General features: G+C 42.5%; 1 protein-coding gene across 3 annotated transcripts in view; it reads left to right on the top strand.

The window, feature by feature from the left end:
- The window catches only part of KIAA1549L (KIAA1549 like), a 273,623-nt gene that overhangs the window by 166,949 nt on the left and 84,337 nt on the right, over positions 1-22,337 (top strand). For all 3 annotated transcript variants that reach the window (XM_076002045.1, XM_076002044.1, XM_076002043.1), the window contains 5 exons: positions 5,258-5,477; positions 6,328-6,461; positions 13,161-13,323; positions 14,877-14,936; positions 21,019-21,170. In XM_076002045.1, coding sequence (XP_075858160.1) covers positions 5,258-5,477; positions 6,328-6,461; positions 13,161-13,323; positions 14,877-14,936; positions 21,019-21,170 — 729 coding nt within the window. The remainder of the gene's footprint in view (positions 1-5,257; positions 5,478-6,327; positions 6,462-13,160; positions 13,324-14,876; positions 14,937-21,018; positions 21,171-22,337) is intronic.

Raw genomic sequence — 22,337 nt, 5'->3', positions numbered from 1 at the left:
ACATGCCCAAGGCTGGGAGACAGGTGCCTCTCCCACCCACCAGGGAACTCGAACAGAGCACAAGGGGTCCCATGGTAGCAGCCTCAGCAGGACCTGTGTGGGGAGAGAGCCCCAGCCATCCAGCAGCCCAGCCCCTGTGGCCCCATGCACCAACATAAGCCCCCATGACCCCATGTGGTGCCGCACCAAGGCCCATGCTCTCTCAGACCCAGGTACTGAGCAGAGGTTCACACCCTTGTGGACCTACCCACCAACTAGCAGACATGCATGTCAACTAGAAGAACAAGCCCCTTGACCTGTATGCCACCACTGGAGGTCCATGCCCCTGTGGCCCCATGCTCTGTGTGGTAGGCCACACACTCTGGCCTTGTGCACTGGCCAGTGGGCCACACACCCCACCCTATGCACTGTGCTGTGGGCCACACCCCTTGGTGTTGTGCACCAACCAGCAGGCCATGCCCCTGTGGTGACCCTGAGTGCCAACCAACAAAACAAACCCCTTGGTCTTGCATGCTAGCTGGCAGGCCATGCATCACACATCTATGGTCCAGTTCTCCACCACGACCCGATAACCACAAGCTGCCCCTGCTGCATACTGCCATTATACCTAGATCAAGATGAAGCAAACATCTGTAGCCCTGACACATGTGGCCACAGCCTAGATAGCCTCACCAAACAGCTGCTGCCACCACCTCAGGGACACTCAGGCTGAGCAGTCTCTTGTAGTACCTGCCTCAGTGGAGAGGGACTCATCCAGCTCCCTGCCAGAGCTTCCAACAGCAGCCTAGGGACCAACCCACCACTCCACATGCAATCCCCTAGCACTGGCCCAATCAATTCCCAAACACTCAATTCTACATGAAGTCATGGAAATTAAACAATCTGCTGCTGAATGATCCTTGAGTCAATGGTGAAATTAAGATGAAAATCAAAATGTCCCTTGAACTGAATGACAAAGGGGACACAAGCTTTCAAAAATATTGGGATACAGCCAAAGCAGTCCTAAGGTGAAAGTTCATAACCTTAAATGCCTACATCAAAAAGACAGAAATATCACAAAGTATCAACCTAATGTCACATCTCAACTAGAAAAAAGAGAACAAACCAAACCCAAAGCTAGCAGAAGAAAAGAAATGACAAAGCTCAGAACAGAACTAAACAAAATGGAAAACATAAAAACGAGATAAAGGATCAATGAAACAAAATGTGGTTCTTTGAAAAGATAAACAAAATCAATAGACCACTAGCTGGATTAACCAGAAATAGAAGAAAAAGGACTCAATTAAGCTCAATCAGAAACGAAAAAGGAGACATTACAACTGCTACTGCAGAAATGCATCATCCATGAATACTACAAACAGTTCTATGCAAACAGACTAGAAAACCTAGAGGAAATGGATAAATTCCTGGAAACATGCAACCTCCTAAACCTGAATCAGGAGTAAATAGAAATCCTGAGCAGACTGATAACAAGTGGTAAGATTGAAGCAGTAATAAAAAATCTCCCAACACACACACTAAAAAGCCCTAGACCTGATGGATTCACAGCCAAGTTCTACCAGACCTACCAAGAAGAACTAGTACCTATCCTACAGAAACTATTCCATAACATCAAGAAGGAAGGAATCCTCCCTAACTCATTTTATGAAGCCAGTATCACCTTGATATCATAAGCCAGGAAAGGACACAACAAAAAGTGAAAATTATAGACAAATATCCCTTATGAATATAGATGCAAAAATCTTCAACAAAATACTAGCAAACCGAATTCAACAGCACATCAAAAAGATAATCCACCATGATCAAGTGGGTTTCATCAGAGGGATGCAAGGATAGTTCAACATATGCAAATCAGTAAATGTGATTCACCTTATAATAGAAATGATGACTATATGATCATCTTAATAGATGCAGAAAAAGCATTCAATAAATCCAGCACCCTTTCAAGATAAAAACTCAACAAACTAGGCATAGAAGAACATACCTCAAAATTATAAAAGCCATATATGACAAACACACAGCCAACATCATACTAAATGAGGAAAAGTTGAAAGCATTCCCCTTAAGAACTGGAATAAGACAAGGGTACCTACTGTCACCACTTATATTCAACACAGTATTGGAAGTCCTAGCCAGAGCAATCAGGCAAGAGAAAAAAAATAAAGGGCATCCAAATAGGGAGAGAAGATGTCAAACTATCTCTGTTTACTGATGGTATGATCTTGTATCTAGAAAACTTTAAAGGCTCCACCAAGAGACTCCTGGAATTGATAAATAAATTCAGGAAAGTCAGGTTATAAAATCAATACACACATCAGTAACATTTCTGTATAATAACAGTCAAGCTGAGAGTCAAATCAAGAACTCAACACCTTTCACCATAGCTACAAAGAAAATAAAATACCTAGGAATATACTTAACCAAGGAGGTGAAAGATCTCTAAAAGGAAAACTACAAAACACTGATGAAAGAAATTGCAGATGACACAAACAAATGGAAAAACATCCCTTGCTCATGGATTGGAAGAATCAACATTGTTAAAATTTCCTACTGTCCAAAGTGATTTACAGATTCAACACAATTTCCATCAAAATACCAACATCATATTTCACAGGTCTAGAAAAAATAATCCTAAGCTTCATTTGGAACTAAAAAAGAGCCTGAATAGCCAAAACAATTTTAAACAGAAAGAACAAACCCGGAGGTGTCACATTACTTGACTCCAAATTATATTGCAATGCCATAGTAACCAAAACAGCATTGTACTGGTATAAAAGGAGATATATAGACCAATGGAACAGGATAAAGAACCCAGAAATAAAGCCATCTACCTACAGCCAACTGATCTTCAACAAAGCAGAGAACAACATACACTAGGGGAAAGGAAGCTCTCTGTTCAATAAATGGTGCTAGGAAAATTGGATAGCCACATGCAGAATGAAACAGGACACCTATCTCTCACTATATACTAAAGTAATTCAAAGTGGATTAAAGACTTAAATGTAAGGTATGAAATCATAAAAATTCTAGATGAAACCATAGGAAAAATTCTTCTAGACATTGGCCTAGGCAAAGTATTTATGTCTAAGATGCTAATGGCAAATATAGCAACAACAAAAATAAATAAATGAGACTTATATAAAAAAGCTTCTGCCCAGCAAAGGAAATAATCAACAGAGTGAATAGATAACCTACAGAATAGGAGAAAATATTTGCAAACTATACATCTGACAAGTGACTAATATCCAGAATCTGCAAAGAACTCAAACAAATCTACAAGAAAAACACAACCTCATCAAAAAGTGGGGAAAAGACATAAATAGAAATTTTCCGGAAAAAGATAGATAAATGGCTAACTAACATATGAAAAAATGCTCAATATCACTAATGATCAGGGAAATGCAAATTAAAACTACAAGTAGATACCACTTTACCTCTATCAGAATGGCCATTATTAAAAAGTCAAAAAATAATAGATGCTGGCATGGATGCAGAGAGAAAGGGACTGCAAATTAGTACAACCTCTTTGGAAACCAACGTGGAGATTTCTCAAAAAAATAAACGTAGACCTACCATTAGATCCATCAATCCCACTGCTGAGTATCTACTCAAAGGAAAAGAAGTCATTTTATCAAAAAGACACTTGCACTGGAATTTTTATCACAGCACAATTCACGATTGCAAAGATGTGGAATCAACCTAAGTGCCCATCAATTGATTAACAGATAAAGAAAATGTGATACACACACACACACACACACACATATCATGGAGTACTACTCAGACATAAAAAGGAATGAAATAATGTCATTTACAGCAACGTGGATGGAAATGGAGACCGTTATTCTAAGTGAAGTATTTCAGCAATGAAAAACTAAACACCACAGGTTCTCACTAATAAGTGTGAGCTAGTAGGTGGCCACACACGGGCACAAAGCAATGTAAAATACACGAGAAACCAAGAAGGTGGGGGAGGGAGGGAGAATAAAAAGTTACCTATGGGGTACAATGTACACTATTCTGGTGACGGGCACACCAAAAGCCCTGACTTAGGCATAATACAAGGTGTCTATGTAACAAAAACACTTGCACTCCCTTGAAATAAAACTAACAAAAATTAGAAAAAAGGAGGTTATAAAGCAGTATCTACAGTGCATGCACAACTGTATGTGTATATATGTGTTATTCTTTTCTCTATTTTTCAAATGTAATTCTGTAGCAAACATTACATTTAATGCATTAAAAAAACCCTAAAATCACCCTGAACTGTTCATATACAACACCAAGAAAGCAAAGAGAAAAAAATAAGAATAAGAAAGAAAAATCTGAAGCCTTGAAATCTTATAGTCGGGACAGAAAGAGCTCAGATCATCGGTGTCCCTGAGGACTCAGCTGTTAGGGAAGGTCTCAGGGGCTCATCTCTGCCTTGGTCTTGAACCAGTTTATAAGCCAAGGATGAAGTCAAGTCCAAACAAGTCTTCTCTCTGCTTCTCAAAGGAGGAATTAACTTTTTTTTAAATTTCTTGACCTGTGCCCCTCTTAATCTGTCATTCTTGCCTTTTAATTCTCAGAAATGAGAAATATAATAAAGCGCTTGTCCTCAGCATTGCATTAGCTGGAAATCTCTTTGGCCTGCTATCTCCCCTCTGCCTTTTTGGTAATAATCGGTATTCGCAGGATTATACCCAGGCACTTAAAGAATTAAAAAATGCAGATTTAATTCTGTCCCATGTAGGTTTGGTGTAAATTATATTTTGTTGTATTGTGATATTTTGAGATGTCTCAATCCACATATGCTTTAACATGCAGCAGTCCCCAACCTTTTTGGCACCGGGGACCAGTTTCTTGGAAGAAAATTTTTACATGGTAGTGGGGAGGGGGGAGGCGGAGCTCAGGCGGAGATGCAAGTGATGGGGAGCAAGCTGTAAATACAGATGGAGCTTCCCTCGCTCTTCCACCGCTCACCTCCTGCTGCATTGCCTGGCTCCTAAGTTTCATGGAAGACAATTTTTCCACGGACTTGGAGGTGTGGCGGGGCGGAGTTCAGGTGGTGATGCATGCCCAGTTTAACAGGCACTGGGCCACAGCCCAGGGGTTGGGGACAGCAACTCTGTAAGATTGTTAAGAATATTTGTTGACTGAGAACATCCTATTCTCCAATCTTGCTACTAACAGTTGTGGTTCTAAGAAACACCAAGAAGAACTTAAAGTACTGTGGAAATCAACAATGAGTTCTGTGGGTCCATTTGTTTTGTAGGTGGACATCCTAGAACACGCTCATAACCTCACGGTTGGTTATTATGCTACCAAAGGGAGGCTGGTGTACTTGCCTGCTGTAGTGATAGAAATGCTGGGCGTTTATGGAGTCAGCAACGTCACTGCAGATCTGAAGCAGCACACCCCCAACTTACAGTCTGTGGCCGTACTTGCCTCCTTGTGGAATACCCAGCCTGCAGGCTACTTCCAGCTGAAAACAGGCAAGTAACTCAGAAGGAGAAGATTCCTATCCATTCTGGATCAGGGGCAATACCAAGTGGACACCTGTTTAAGAACTCCATTGCTAGCAGCTCTGTCATTTTTTAAAAGTCCTTGTGTACCTTCTTCCAAGGACCCTGCTAATCAAATGTCTAAGTTCCCTGCATATCAGCCTAAGTTTTTCTAACCCTGAATATATTAGAAATGTTCCATCACTGGAGTCTTTCTTCCTAACTTATATACTTAGTACTGATGAGCACCAAGTAATGTATTTTATATTTCTTTTCGTATTACCAGTGGATACTGATAAGAGTTGAGCATCCAAAAAATCTATGGCTTGGAGCAATGGGTTTCAGATGCCACTAAATTAGAATCTCTGAGTTTAGGCCTCAGAATTTCTCTGTCTTTTTTTTCTTTCTTTCTTTCTTTCTAAGCTCCCTGGTGATTTCTGATCTACAAAGTTTGTAAAACATAAGACTGGAAAAACTATGGAAATTGAAACACTCAATCAAGTTTGTAATAGAGGTCAATTGATTTTTTTCCCCCTCCAAAGAAATAGAAGGCATGATCTCTTTCAGGTTATGATTTGTCAGTCTTTGAGCAGATGTCTACATATTCCAATCAAATAAAATTATAAAACCTTTTGTATTAGATGGTTCGATCATGCTCCTTCTATGTTATAAATCACTTTAAGAGCCACTTTCAAAACTACAATCAAATCCTGTCTGGGTTTATTTATTTGCCTAATTTCTCTAATCTAAAATCATGCTGTTTTATATCATGACCGCTATTAAATCCAAGGAACTGAGACATAGAGCTTTGGTGAGCACTGATTTATTACTCTCATTCTAGTGCTGCAGTTTGTGAGCCAATCAGACAACATACAGTCCTGCAAGTTTGCTCAGACGATGGAACAGAGGCTGCAGAGAGCCTTCCAGGATGCTGAGAGGAAGGTCCTGAGTACCAAAAGCAACTTGACGATTCAGGTAGGGCGGAGGGTGTTTCAGGCTGTGTAGTTGACAGACAAACACAGTGCAAATGTTGGCAAGAAATGCCTCAGGTCCTCCCGTTCAGAGCTGCTTTGTGTTCATGCAACCTTGTACTTCAGGCTTGTGATGTAGACAGTCAAGACATTGGTGAGGGTATCTGGAGTCTGGTCATGACAGCAGGGATGCTGTGTCGCAGTTTACTTGCTGTAGTTTGGGGTTTGATATTTATTTTCTCATCTGGCGAGCTTCCTCAGTCCCTTCAAATAAATTTCCTATTTTAAAAAGTTAAACTAGACTCTACTATATATGTCAAATGTCTAATATAAAATGAATAAAGGAGTCGATTTTAAGTAGCTGACTCACTAAGATTTGCCTGTTGTGTGATTTGCATCGGGTTCTATTCCAGTCACCTTAATTTACACACTCACACACGCATTTTATATTGAGGGCTTACTATGTGCCAAGAACTGTGCTAAGTGTTTTACAAATATTTTCCTACATAATACCCAAGACATTCTTCTGAGGCATTCTTACCTCCATTTCATAGAAGAGGGAACTGAGAGAGAGGTTAAGAAACTTCCAGAAGGCCGGGTGTGGTGGCTCACGCCTGTAATCCTAGCACTCTGGGAGGCCAAGGCGGGAGGATTGCTAGAGGTCAGGAGTTCAAAACTAGCCTGAGCAAGAGCAAGACCCCATCTCTACTATAAATAGAAAGAAATTAATTGGCCAACTAATACATATATAGAAAAAATTAGCCGGGCATGGTGGCGCATGCCTGTAGTCCCAGGTACTTGGGGGGCTGAGGCAGCAGGACTGCTTGAGCCCAGGAGTTTGAGGTTGCTGTGAGCTAGGTTGACACCATGGCACTCACTGTAGCCTGGGCAACAAAGGGAGACTCTGTCTCAGAAAAAAAAAAGGAAGGAAGGAAGGAAGGAAGGAAGGAAGGAAGGAAGGAGGGAGGGAGGGAGGGAGGGAGGGAGGGAGGGAGGAAGGAAGGAAGGAAGGAAGGAAGGAAGGAAGGAAGGAAGGAAACTTCCAGAAGGTCACACAGTAGAGAATGGAAAAAGGACTTGAGCTCAAAGCCCATACTCTTATCCACTATGCTATGCTAGCATCAATACAATATAGAAATGAGGTCCTTGATGAAACTTTTGCAAACATAAGAATTAATTCCTAGGGAAATCCCACTCTTGGTGCACTATCTTTCAGCTTCCTGGATTAATAGTATACACACTACCAGGAGCCTTTCTGAGACCCATTTTTTGCTATTATGTAGATACTATCCCACTAAGGACAGATGCTTCTTAATGATATTCATCCATCCCCCAAATTTCTCTAATTAACTCTTCTATTCAGTGTCTTTGTTTTGACGACTGAACTAAAGCCTTTGCAATTAGACCCAGTGGTTTTGAAATTGACATTTAAGCATAAGTGAATTATCAGCAAAGCCAATATGATGTAGAAAGCATACAATTTAATTTGAATGAGCAGCTTTCCTTTTCTAGATTTATCCAAAGTGTATGTGGAAGTATCTCATTATGATTTGGTTCATATTAGACTAAGATCTAAAAATGTGTCACAGACTTAAGATTTATGTAAGGAATGTGACTCAGCTCTCTTGTGGGAAATCATTTTCTTTCTGATTGGATTTGTGATCCTCACAGGTGCATGAGCCTACTTAGATCTTGGCAGCAGAGCATACTTTAATTGTATTCAGGAAGCATAGACTTATTGAGTGCCTGCTATTTATCAGGCACTGGGAGGGACACCAAGATAAATAAGCTGCCCTTGGCCTTAAGAAGCCTCTCTTGTGTTGTTGTATGGTAGTTATGGACCATTAGATGAAACTTTATAAATCAAGTAACAAACCTTCCTTGGAAAAGGCTGTAACAGGTGATTTGAGAATTGCATCTAAACAGATTTTAGGTAGTCTTAAATATTTAAACAGCATTCGAAATGAATGGATAATTGGATGAATCATTTTATTAACCCCACCCATTTGGCTTTTTCCATTAGTGGACAGGAAGTCCAGAGCCACATTTGTTGCCTGCATAACCTATATCATGCATAGACAACTACATGCTAACCATTCCTTGTTGGATTGTCTTTCATCTGTTTTTCCAAGACCTGGTTTAGTAATGTAATAACTTTTTCATTTTATTTGATAACATATGATTTGTAAAGCACCTTGAATCCTTTGTGCAATAAGACCATGTAAATATTTCATTCACTCATTCATTCAGGGAGTCATTGAAAAAGCATCCTTTTTTTTAAACTTCTATAGTTTTAGTATTAGGGGCCAGATTACAATTGACTCAGGTTAGGACTGTTTTTGGTTGCAAGTGACAGAATATAAATTTACAAGGCAAAAAGAGGAAGCGATTGGCTCATGGAACTGGAAACTTCAGGCTTATTTACTTCAGGCACAGTTGATTCCAGGTGCTTCCATGCTTTCTTCATGAAGTTCTTTTCATCTCTTGGCTTGCTTTGCTCTGGGCTGGCACCATCCTTAGCTCCCTTGGGATGGCTCATCCTGTTGCCCATAGTCTGTGGAACCCAAGTGTCATTCCAGTGAAGATTTTGGGATTAGCTCTCATTGGACTCATTGTGCCCCTTTCAGATCACTAACTGTGGCCAAAGAGACTTTCCTAATCAAGTAGGCCTGGCTCTGATGACCACTGCTGAAACTCGGGTGGGCGGCCCCATCCAAAGCACATGGACAGAGAGGAGAGGAGAGGTGGTTCCAAGGGAAATTGTGGTGCTGTCATAGAAGGGAGAATGGACGCTGAGTAGGCAAAACAACTGCTTTCTACTCCATCCGCTGTAGATCTAATTAGCCAACTGAATCATGGCGTGGGAGTCACAGATGAGGTCAGAAGCTACCGGGGTCAATATAAAGGGGTGATGGGGAAAGTGTCACCAGTATTTGCATCTTCTTTGGGGGACAGAGCATGACTTTCAGGGACCAGTGCTGTGGCCTTGGTCTCAGGCCTGTGGACCTCTTGTTTTTGGAGCCAGTGTTAAACAGCTGCCAAGAGTGATCACACTTTTCTTAGCTATAAAAAGTGAGTATATTAAAGAAGACACAAATAAATGGAAAAACATCCTGTGTTCATGGATTAGGAGACTTAATGTTGTTAAGGTGTCAATACTACCCAAAAGAATCTCCAGATTTAATATAATCTCTATCAAAATCCAAGTGATTTTGTGGAAATAGAAAAATACTTCCTAAAACTCATATGAAATCTCAAGGGCCTGTTAATAGCCAAAGCAATTTTGAGAAAGAAGAACAAAATTGGAGGTCTTATACCTCCTGATTTCAAATCTTACTGCAAAGCTACAGTAATCAAAACAATATGGTGTTGTTATAAAGACAGACACATAGACCAATGAAATAGATTACAGAATGTGGAAATAAACCCCATTGTATATGGCCAAATAATTTTTGACAAGGATGCCAAAGCTATTCAGTGGGAAAAGGACAGTCTTTTCAACAAATTGGGAAAACTGAACATCCACATGTAAAAGAATGAAGTTGGACTCTTACCTAACATCATATACCAAAGTTAACTTAAAATGGATCAAAGAACCAATGAAAGAAGTAAAACTATAGGACTCTTCAAAGAAAACAGAGGGAAAAAATCTTTATGACACAAGATTTGGCAATGATATGTTGAATTTGACACTAAAAGCATAGGCAACTAAAGAAAAAATAGATAAATTAGACTTTATCAAAATTAGAAACTTTTATGCATCAAAGAACACTATCAACAGAGTGAAAAGGCAACCCACAGAATAGATGAAAAATATTTGGAAATCATATATTTGATAAGCAGTTAATATCCAGAGCATAGAAAGAACTCCTACAATTTAATAATTTAAAAGAAACCTATTGTAAAATGGAGAAAGGACTTGAATAAACATTTCTCTAAAAAATGGCCAGTAAGCATATAATAAGATGCTCTACACCACTAATCATTAAAGAAATGCAGATCAAAACCATGAGATACCACTCCACATCTATTAGTATGGCTATTCTCAAAAAACAGAAAATAATAAATGTTGGTGAGGATGTAGAGAAATTGGAACCCTTGTGCATTGCTAGTGGGAATGTCAACTGGTGCAGCCATTTGGAAAAGAGTATGGTGGTTTCTCAAAAAATTAAACATAGAATTACCATATGGTCCAGCCATTTCATTTCTGGGTATATACCAAAAAGAACTGAAAATAGGGACTTGAACAGGTATTTGTACACCCATGTTCATAGCAGTATTATTCACAATATCCAAAAGGTAGAAGCAACCCAAGTGTCCTTCAATAGATGAATGGATAAACAAATGTATTATGTGTGTGTGTGTGTATGTTATATATATATATATTTATATAGACACACAATGGAATATTATTCAGCCTTCAGAAAGGAAGGAAATTCTGATGCATGCAAGGATATGGATGAACCTTGAAGACATTTTGTTAAGTGTACTAAGTTAGTCACAAAAGGATAAATACTGTATGTTTTTTCTTATAAGAGGTATCTAGAGTTGTTGAACCAATAAGTGATTTCACCGATAAGAGGTATCTAGAAAGTAGAATGGTGATTGCCCGGGGCTGTACGAAGGTAGAAATTAGGAGTCATTTAATAGGCACAGACTTTCAGTTTTGGATGATAAAAATGTTCTGGAGATGGATGATGGTGATGGTTATGCAAAATGTGAATATACTTAATGCCACTGAACTGTATACTTTAAACGGTTAAAATGGTAAATTTTATATATTTTGCCACAAAAAATGATTAATTACCTTGTTGAATGTCGTATATACAGAGGTACCACCACCCATATTGCAAACTTTACAGGCTTCCTTGGGATCCAGGGTTATTTAGTTTTGTTGAAAGTTGAAAAATAGAATGTTTACAATAGAGATAAAAAATTGAAAAGTTTTTTTTCCAGTATTTTATTTTAGGTAGCAGTATGGTGAGATCTCTTGAATTGTTCAGAAAAGAAGTGCCTTTCTTTTTGGTACCTTGAAAAAGAGGCATGAATTCCTGCGGCTAAACCACAGTCCAGAAATGCTTCCAGAGTGGAGAGTCAGAGTTGAGCAGAAATGTTGACTCAGTTTATCATTCATCTTGGGAATACATGCTGTGGATCTGAGAATTAAAAAGGATCTTCCAATTATGGGCAAAAGTGGGAAATAAAGTGAAGACTCTCTTCTTGACAGTCTTCTTTGGTGATGGATACCCCAAAAATACCCTGACTTGATCATTGCACATTCTATGCATCTCACAAAATATCACATGTACCCCATAAATACAGACAAATATTATGTATCCGTGTTTTAAAGTCTGCAAAAAGTAATTTAAAAAAAAATCAAAGGAGAGGGGCAGGGACCTTTGTGTCTGAGTGTGCAAATGTCTAGGAAAGACCGGGAATCGGTCAGTACGTTGGCAGGGAAGAGGGTGCACTCTTGAATGTAAGTAATTTGAGGAAATTTCAATAAAAGGCACCCTTTGTAGAAGCGTGGGCAGGCGCTAGGGTGACTGCAGGGACTGGGCAGTCCCCAGGACTCCTGATGGGGCAAAGGGGTGGAGCAGGTGTAGCTGCCTGACCAGAGCCAGCTTGCCCCTGCAAAGAGAGAGTCCAGAGCATCCTACTCTGACCTTCCTCTCCTCGCTCTCTACCATATTCTCCCATATCCTCCAGAGCCCCGTTAGCTGGAGCCAGAGGGCAGAGCAGCCCACTGAAGTGGTCAACAAGCTCTGCCTGGCGGGTGTGCAGGAGAGACCAGAGAGGGTGGGGTGGCCAGCAGCTTTGGAGGGGGAAGGGAAGACACCCCACACAAAGCCCGACAAAAAAATGTCTTGCCACGTTGAATGACTTCCTACTGCCTGTGTTTTTCAAATCTCGTCTGTGGGATATTTTTGTCCATACATTGACCCAGAAAAACCTCATTTTGCGGCAACTCAAAAAACTGACTTAGACAAAATGTGAGAAGAAAACCATGCCTTCTCATTTTTTACATGTTCTATATTGAATTAATAGACCACAAGGAAATGTAATTGCTCTCTAAAGAACATATTTTATATTTCTGAATTCTTTTTATAATAAGGTTCAGTTGCTGTACCCGTGACTAGGTTGGTGATCAGCTTGTACATTCCTGGTCTTTTCAACTTTAAAATTCCCTGAAAGTTTAACTCAGGCTTTCTCTGTTGGAGCAGTTGAGGTCTCCTTAAATTTAACATTTCTAAGCTCTATTCTATATTTTCAGAACCATAAAAGTAACCTGAGACAACTTAGCTCCAGGAAAAGTTACATGCACCAGCGGTTAAGAACCTGAAGTCAAAGTACCTGGGTTCAAATCCTGACTGTCACTTATTAGCTGTGTGGCCCTGGGCAAGTCCCTTGATCATTCTGGGCCTCAGTTTTCTCATCTGTGAAAGGGGGTCTTAACTAGATACACCTTCTAGGGTCACAGTAAGGATTGAATAAGATGATGTGCCCATAGCACAATGCCTGGCACTTAGCAAGCCATCAGAAAATGACGACTGTCGTTATTCTTGTCTCTTTTCTTGCTGTTTCCCCACCTCCCTTTCATTCCTACCCTCAACTTCAGCTTAACCTTCTCCCATGGCCTCCATGAAACAGACCCTCTCTTATTTGGCATGTTTCCCTCCCCTTTCCTCCTGTGTCGATTCAGATTGTGAGCACGTCCAACGCCTCCCAGGCGGTCACCTTGGTGTACGTCGTGGGCAATCAGAGCACGTTCCTCAACGGCACCGTTGCCAGCAGCCTCCTCAGCCAGCTCTCGGCTGAGCTGGTGGGGTTCTACCTCACCTACCCGCCGCTCACCATTGCTGAACGTGAGTATGCCCACCTCGTACCGGGCCCTGTGGTTTTCCCTGGGGCCTTTCTCCATTTAGCGAACATCTGCCGTGCTGGGCCACATACTACCTCTTTTATCATAAAGCAGCAACTGGGATATGAGATGGATTGGGGTTGAATCGGTGAAAAGCACACTGAAAGAAAGCAGTTGCTAGGTGTCTTCATCCAGCCTTCACATGTCTCTTATCTCATTTAATCCTCACAACTGCCCTAAAAGGTAGGTGCAACATCAGCCCCATTTTGCGGAGGAGAAAACTGAAACTCCAAGGGGTTTCACGGAACACCCACTCTCACATACCTAGTGAGACACAGAACCTGGGATTTGAACCCAAGCAGTCTGCCTTCTGGGCTTACAGTACTGCCTGTGAGGGCGTCTGTCCTCACAGGAATCTGGGTCATGGTGCTTTCCTCCCATTTGTGCCGCCAGCACATGTTCCTGACCTTCAGCTCCTGCCCTGCCTCTAGATTCCATAATGCAACTCATTTGCAATCCACATTGTCACTGCACTCCGTGAGGTCCCCCTAGTCTTGTGGCCTCGCTGTCTTCTAGCGCTTCCTTTACATAACCCTCATTGCCATGCAGTAGGCATAGACTTCGAGGACGATGCAGCCTGCATTTTGTATCCAAACACTTACTTGGTAGCCAAAAGAAGTAAAGGTACGTTCTCTTAAATTTAATCATTCTTACATTTCCCAAAGTCACTGAGCAAGTTTTTTTTTTTTTAAAATAACATATCAGCAAAATTATCTCATAATTTCCTTCCATGGTTGTTGTTGATATTGTAAATAAACAAGATAATAAACAAGATAGGTAGGTGAATATACTTAGCACGTAGGAGCCATTCAGAATTTTTTTGGAATGTTTGTTTAATGGCAAGCTTTTATAAACTTCCATGTAATAAATAAAGATGACCCTGGATTTTAGGGAACAGATGATGTCATAACAGATGGCATTATGTCACAGGGAAGCATGTGAAGAATTTATTTTCTTTCATTATTTTGATATTCTGATAACTGCAAGTAAGATTTATTGAGCACTAACTGTATGCCAGGCACTGTACTGAGACCATTGCATGTATTAAATCCAGTAGTCACCATACTTGTAAAGAAATATGGGGCCTTTTGTTACAGGTATTTGCTACTAAACTTAAGTCCCTGACATTGGAAAAAATCCATCCAAGATAAAATCATTCCTAAAACATGTTAATGGAAGTTTGGATAATTTTTTAAAAAGAAAGCTACAACTAGGACAGGTTCTGGCTGTGGCTCTTGATGATGAAGGCTTTCCATTCAAGAAGGTTTTAATGGAAATACTGAAAGAGCAGAAACCCACAAACCCTAGAAAACCTTTTACTGAGTCTTTTAGTTTTCTGGACAACAAGATAGTTTTGGCATTTATGTCCTGGAATTCGCAAGGATGATAAAGCAAGATTTAGCTGCTTGCTATTTTGTCACTTATGTCTGTTTCCCTTAACAATATTTATAAATAAAGCCTATGAAAGTAATTTGGAGTGTTTCTTGTTTGTTTTAGCACTGGAATATCCCAACCTTGATATATCAGAAACAACCAGAGACTATTGGGTCATCACAGGTAATCCCTTATTTTGTTATTTCTGCTCTTCATGCTGTCAGATTGGTTTGGTTTTTTAAAATTTCAGCCTATTCCTTTATCAAAAAGCCCCAAAACAACAAATGCTGGCATGGATGTGGAGAGAAAGAAACACTCTTATACTGCTGGTGGGACTGCAAATTAGTACAACCCCTATGGAAAGTAATTTGGAGATATCTCAAAGAGCTAAAAGTAGAAGTACCATTTGATCTAGCAATCCCACTACTAGGTATCTACCAAAGGAAAAAAAGACATTCTATGATAAAGACATCTGCACTCAAATGTTTATTGCAGTACAATTCACAATTACAAAGATGTGGAAACAACCCACGTGTCCATTAATCCGTGAATGGATTAATAAAATGTGGTATAGGTATGCCATGTAATACTACTCAACTACAAAAAACGATGGTGATCTAGTACCTCTTATATTATCCTGGATAGAGCTTGAGCCCATCCTTTGAAGTGAGGTATCACAAGAATGGAAAAACAAGCACTACATGTACTCGCCATCAAATTGGTATTAACTGATCAACACTAAGGTGCTCACATGGAAGTAATATTCACTGGATGCTGGTCAGGTGAGAGGGGGAAGGTGGGGGTCGGTAAACTCACAACTAATGGGTGCAGTGAACACTGTATGGGGGAAGGGCAAGCTTATAGCCCTGGCTTGGGCGAGACAAAGGCATTATATGTGATCAAAATGTGTGTACTTCCCTAATATTCTGAAATTAACAAAATAATAATAAAATAATAAAATTGCAGGCCATTCAATTATAGGATTGGCACTTTCTTTGGTCCTTTCTTACAAGTAAGGGAGTGACTTCTACAGGACCAGAAGTGAATGGAGTAAGCTGAGATAAGAAAAGACATCACACCGAAGACGAACATTAGCCAAACACTTCAGAACGGCTACCTTCCAAGTCCTCACCCGGCGGCGTCATTGCAAAAAGTGGCCCTATCAGAAGTTATAGCCTTACCCTGTGGACATCTAAGGCATGTCCATGTGAATGGTGATCTGCATGTAGATGGTGGGCCTTTCTGCACGGCCCTACAAAACCCCAAATTAAAGCCAGAGGAGGGCCAGGCACGCACGTGTCTCCTCCCCTGGCGCGAGTCGTGCACCTGCACCAATCCTGGCGTGTACTGACAGAGAGTGCAGGTGGACGTGGAAGGGGGTACTGGTGGCGTTTTCTTTTTTGTTCCTTGACATTTCCCAGCGGGGCTTTAGGGAACAGCCAAAAAGTTCTTGTTTGTGTTTTTCAAAAGCCCAACAATAGCTCTGGAAGTTAGAGAAACAAGGATTGAGAGCAAAGGGAGCGAACAGATGTTTGTAGGAGGAAAAGTGACCAGCTCAGCCAGAAAGGGGAGGAACAGAAGGAGCAGAATATGAGTCTGCTCGGGCTGCTGTAGCAAAGGGCCACAGACCGGGTGGTTTAAAGAACAGAAATTTCTCATGGTGCTGGAGGCTGGAAGCCTGAGATCAAGGTGTCGCAGGGTCGGCATCTTCTGAGGCCTCTCTCCATGGCTTGTAGGTGGCCTCTTCTCCCTGTATCTGCATATGGTCTTCACTCTGTGCCTGTCTGTGTCCTGATCTTCTCTTCTTATGAGGACACCAGTCATATGGGACGAGGGCTCCCCTAATGACCTCATTTTAACTTCATTACCTCTTTAAAATCCCTGTCTTCAAATACAGTCGCATTCTGAGGTCCTGGGGGGTAGGACTTCAATATAGGAATTTCAGGGGACCCAATTCAGGAGGGATGGAAGCTGTGCCTGGGTAAGCAGGCCTGGTCTCACTCCTCCCTTCCTCCTCCTCCCATCCTCTCCCTCACTGCTGTCCCGAATGAGCAGCAGATGGGCTACCACCTGAGACACTAAGGACTGTACACCCCTGCTTAATGAAGCCTGCTCCAGACCGCTCCTAAATTGCAGAAAATCACATTTCTTCCCCCGTTCCTCCCACCTGCAGAGCCATAGGTATGCAGAGATTATTTTGCCTGCTAAGAAGGCAAGCAAAAAGCCAACCCACCCCAGGGTTTATGCCCAAGAGAGAAACAATGCTAACCGAGCAACACATTTTTGGAGCCAGCAGGTTATGTAACATGTACAAAATCATGTTTCCTCCACAAGGAATGGCACTTTTTAACTTGCATCTATTTCTCCTTATCTATTAACTATAAGGTTTCCATGCAGTGAGAAAACACACCCACCCTTGAACACAGGCTGTCCTTGTCAACGCCGGTGTCACCCTGTCCTCAGCTACCGGTGTCTTGCCCTGCCTCTATTTTGGTGACATAACCTTAATAAAAAGCTCCACAAGTGGTCCTGTTTTTAGGACTCTCCTGGAACTTAACCCTCTCCCCACTCACTTATGAAACCCTTATTTGTCATTGCTGTTATTGCTGTTGGTGACCAGAAAAGACAGTGGCTTCCATGGCTGTGTTTGGGGCTTCTTGGGTCAGTGGTAGTGCTTGGGAGGGGCTGGAGCCGGGTCTCAGGATGACCGTTCTGCTTTCCCATTAGCCCATGCCCACTTTCCAAACCCCTGGGCAGCCACCACCAATCCGCCCCGTCATTCACACAGCGGGTAGGGGATGGGGAGCTGAGAGACGAAGGTAGCTTAGCTCAGCCTTTACTTCCAGATGGTCATCACGAGCTGTCTTCCGCTAGTTGCTAACAGCCAAGACGATCTGGAGCAACTTCCCTTTCTGTGGTTTGCATTATAAAAGCCTGGCATGCTTTCATCTGTTTTTCCAACTAAACTTATACTAAATAGGTTTTTGCACACTGTACCCTTCGTCCTTTCCCAGAGCGTAGGTCCCTCCTTGATGGGGAATCGTTGGCTTAAGGTGACTCCTGCAGTCCCTCTTCACCAGGAGCTACCGTGCCATCCAGGGACCCATCTCGGGTTCATTCATCTGTCTTTATTTCACCCACGGGAGCAGAAATATCCCAGACCTAACAAAGGAAGGATCTCTTCTGGTCTCAGCTCTGCCATTGGCTGACCTCCCACGTCCCTGAGCAAGCCACTCAGGCCCTCTGGACTTCACGCTCTCACCTGTAGGATGAAGGAAAGGGATTAGCCGGGCATTAAGATTATTTCAGTGCTGCATGTGTTGGATTCAACCACTGATAAAACTATTTAGCCTGAGGACAGAATGCCAAACCAGGCCTGATCACTTGCATTGTAGGGCCCGCTGTCATTGTAAATAAACAAGGACTAAAAACAGTGATGTAAAAGTCGTCTCCTTTGAACACAGCTGGGGACTTGCCCCCTTGCTCTAATCTGAATCAGTGACAGCTGGGGCTGGGGGACTGGCACCCTGGCTGATGCACTAAAAGGGCTGCCAGCTTCCTGGACGCCCGCACCAGGCCCAAGCTTCTGTGGTTCTGTGGCTTCCGTGTCACTGTGGGAGACAGGGGTGCATGCTCCTTTCTGCTGCCTTCCAGGCTGGCAGAGAGGGCCGGGAGCCCGAGGCCCGCCACACTTCTAGGGGAGAGGAGAGGAGCTGCATCCTAGGACACGTTTCAACGCTCTGTGTTATTTCTTCCTCTTTTAAGCATGTGCCTAGTGAAGACGAGGTCACTTTGCAACAACAACAACAGCTCCTACTTATCTGCATTCTACCAAGTGCCTGATCCCACCATGCCAGAAGCATTTTTTTTCCTGATAAAATTTTTGTTTTTAATGTCACAGTATTACAAAGGCACAAACAGTTTGGTTCCATGAATTGCTTTTTTAGAGTTTGAGTCCAAGTTATAAGTGTGTCCATCACCCAGGTAGTGTGCATCGTACCCGTTAGGAGCGAATTTACCCATCCCTTCCTCCCCCTCCCACCTGCTTGAATTCTGTTGAATTTTACCGCCATATGTCCACATGAGCGTGGATCAATTAGTTCTAATTTAATAGTGAATACATGTGGTGTTTGTTTTTCCATTCTTGTGATCCTTCACTTAGAAGGATGATCTTGAATATTTATAGCAGCACAATTGGCGATCACAAAGATGTGGAAACAGCCCAAGTGCCCATCAATACATGAGTGGATTAATAAAATGTGGTATATGTATACCATCTATTACTCAGCCAGAAGCATTTTTTATCAAATTATCTATGCTTCACAACGACAGAATCAGGAGTAGACAGTGAGCCCCGTGTTCTCAGATAGGAAACTGAAATGCAGAGAAACTCAGAGACTTGCTCTAGAACACTCGGTAAGTCAAGCCTGGATTTAAACTCAGGCCACTGCCTCCAACCTAGGCTCATCCTGCTGCCCCCAGGGAAGGAGTCATCGTCTTTGCAGATAGCAGTGATGAAACGTGGAAATTGCCCGGTTGTTGATTCCCTGTAACCCTGTGGGAGCTTTCCACAGCCTCCTGCACTTCCCTGGGGCATTTTTTTTTCCAAAAAAATTTTATGGTAAAATACACCTAACATAAAATTCACCATTTTAATCATTTTTAAGCATACAGTTCAGTGGCTTTAAGTATATCCACAGTGTTGTACAACCATCACTGCTCTTTCCAGAACTTGTCACCTGGAGGCTTTTGACTGTTCCATTTATTTGATGTCTGCTTGAGAATCGTCACTGAGGTTCCCATAAAATAATCCACAATGATGCCCCTTGACTCTCCCATGTGTCCTCTCTCTCAATGTTGTCCAGGGGTCAGGAGAGGCCAGTTTTGTAGTATCCATCAGCAGTTTGAGCTGTCGTTTTGCTAGAGGAGGCACCTTGGAACTGGCAAGTGCATGGGCTGTTCTATATGGGGCCAGCTCTTCCATAGTCTGACAGCTGTGTCTCGAGGGATTCCGAGGGTCCTCTCTGGGACCTGTTACATAGGGAACATTGCAGCTCTTTGGTTTATCTTGGTTTGCAGGAATTCAGCTGACGGATGAGCCGGGCCCTAGAAAGAGAGCTGCTTTATACCTTCCAGGGGGATTATTTGTCATTTATGGCTTCAAAGAAGTAATTTCTGAGACCCAGCTGTGGGATTTATTTCTCTCTTGGAAGCCAGCTATGCTCACCACTGTACTACCAACGCCACTCGGCTATTTCTCTTGATCCATTTAAACATCATTCTCTGTATCTTGCTGTTGCTAGTCGCTTGCTGGCCCCATACAGAACGTGACCGTTAGTATTGGCTGCTGGTGGCACCCTGTCCTACCTGACTGTAACTACCACACGTTCTTTATATCCAAGCTGTTTGTGTGTCCTGGCAGCTGGGTGGTATTGATGATCCTTGGCTGGACTATGGTAGAACAAACGCTATTGAATGGAAAACCTTATATTACATTCCTAGCCCTTGTAAATTTTGGTTTCTTTAAGAAAATGAGAATTGTTTTTAGCATTTTTTTAAATTTTAGGCATGACTGTGTTTGAAGGCAATGCTTGTGTGTTTGGAGTGAAATGTGCTTCCCAAGGGACTGGGCTTGGTGGCAGATAGAAAAAGGCAATCGTCCCCATAGTAAGTGACCACACAGTCCTAGGATGGCCTTAGAGTTCATTAAAACCCTCCTGCATGCACTAGCCCTGGACTGGAACTCCAGATGCCTGGGTGTACCCAAAGCCTAGCAGTGGAGGAGGGGTGGGAAAGAAAGGACTTCCACTCGCCTTCCAGGCCCCAGGCCCTGTGCTAAGCCGCTTATCCATCATGTTTCATTTAAACCTTAGAGCTCATTAGGAATATATTTGCTGTGATGTGCACTGTTTTATTCCCTTTTTACAGAGAAGCACACGGACTTAGGGAGGGCCAGGGGCTTGCCCAGCAAGTGCCAGAACCCAGGGAGAGCCCACCCTTTCCAATAAGCTGTCCTGTGCTTGAATGGGAGATGAATTGAGGGGCCCTGGGAAGTTTTAGGGTGGCCACCAAAAGGGCTCCAGAGAGGAGGGAGAGATGAGAACACTGAACAGGGTGGTTTGCCCAGATGGAAAGGATTGAATTGCAGGGTGAAGCTCAGATTCTTCAGCAAAGCTGTTGAGAAGGAACAATGAAATAAGGGCAGCCCTGAGCCAGGACTGCTGAGTAAGAACTAGCAAAAAACCTCTGCCATCTGCATCCGCAGTGCTGCAGGGCGTGGACAACTCGCTGGTGGGCCTGCACAACCAGAGCTTCGCCCGAGTCATGGAGCAGCGCCTGGCCCAGCTGTTCATGATGTCGCAGCAACAAGGCCGGCGGTTTAAACGGGCCACCACCCTGGGGAGCTACACTGTACAGGTGAGTGTGTGCAACGCCTCTGGGGTTTTCTGATAACTCTGGGGGGATGTGCTTCCTTAAACTAAATAAATACATGTGTACAGAGGAGGATCCATGCTGCAAACTTTAAAATTAAAATTTCAAAAATTAAATTAATTTAGTCAACACTGCTCTTAGGTTTTGGTGTTGATGGTCATAACCATCAAAAACATGAAGGAGGGTGAGAGCTCCTCCTCCTACCTTGTCACTAACTAGATTATAAAAAAAGGAGGTCTCAGAAGAAAATCTGCACACATGCAGGTATTCATGAAACAAAGGTCTTAGTAAGCTAGCACAAACTTGTCATCCTGTTCTGTAAGCCCAATGAGGTCCCAGCTCTCTGTCCCTTTAGGCTGTCTCACCACCACTACTATGAATGGCAGATGCACCGGGACTCCAGAGGCAGGGTTCTGTTATCTGTATTGAGTCAGTTTCAACAAAAGGAACCCTCCAAACTTATGGTGAACACCTGACCATGACATAGAGATTTGGCCTAGAGAGAGAAGTAGCAGACACTACTGGTGCTCTGCCCCTTTCTCCCTACCATTGCTATGCACGCTGATGGGAATTCCAGCAGCCAGCCTTGGGGTCTTTATCGGAGGTCTGCTTTTAAGATCCAGAACCCACTTTGCACATGCCATCCTGGCCAGAATTGCCTGGGCATTAACCAGTGATGGAGGTATAAATATCCTACCTCTCTTGCCTCTTGGCTAGGAGAATTCTGGAATGTATGTTTTCGATCACTTCCAGAGCTTCTCCACAGAATCGAGCTTGAGTCACCCACTGTGGTAACTGGTTTAATAATGCACCACTTGTAGGCTCCTTTTCCATTCCTGTATCACCTCCTCACCCTCCTGTCAGTTCCTTGCACCTCTCAGATAAACTACACGCACTCAGCTCTTCTAAGGGTCTGCCTCGGAGGCAGCCTGATCAAGGCAGTAGTCATCCCCAGGGGCACGGGTTCTAAGCCTCTCTAGAGGCCTCATCTAGTTCCTGTAGGTGTGGGGGTGTCTGTAGCATGTCCTAGCCAATCCACATGTTTTGAATACCACTAACTTCACCAATGAGAGCCCATCTCTAACATTTGTCATGCTAATTAACACAGCACTGTTGAGCATATCAAATTATAGAAATACTCCTGGTAGCTGC

This window comes from Microcebus murinus, chromosome 4 (genome assembly GCF_040939455.1).
Source record: "Microcebus murinus isolate Inina chromosome 4, M.murinus_Inina_mat1.0, whole genome shotgun sequence".
Classification (NCBI taxonomy): domain Eukaryota; kingdom Metazoa; phylum Chordata; class Mammalia; order Primates; family Cheirogaleidae; genus Microcebus; species Microcebus murinus.
The sequence above is the reverse complement of the archived record's forward strand: the minus strand, read 5'-3'. Positions and strand labels throughout refer to the sequence as shown.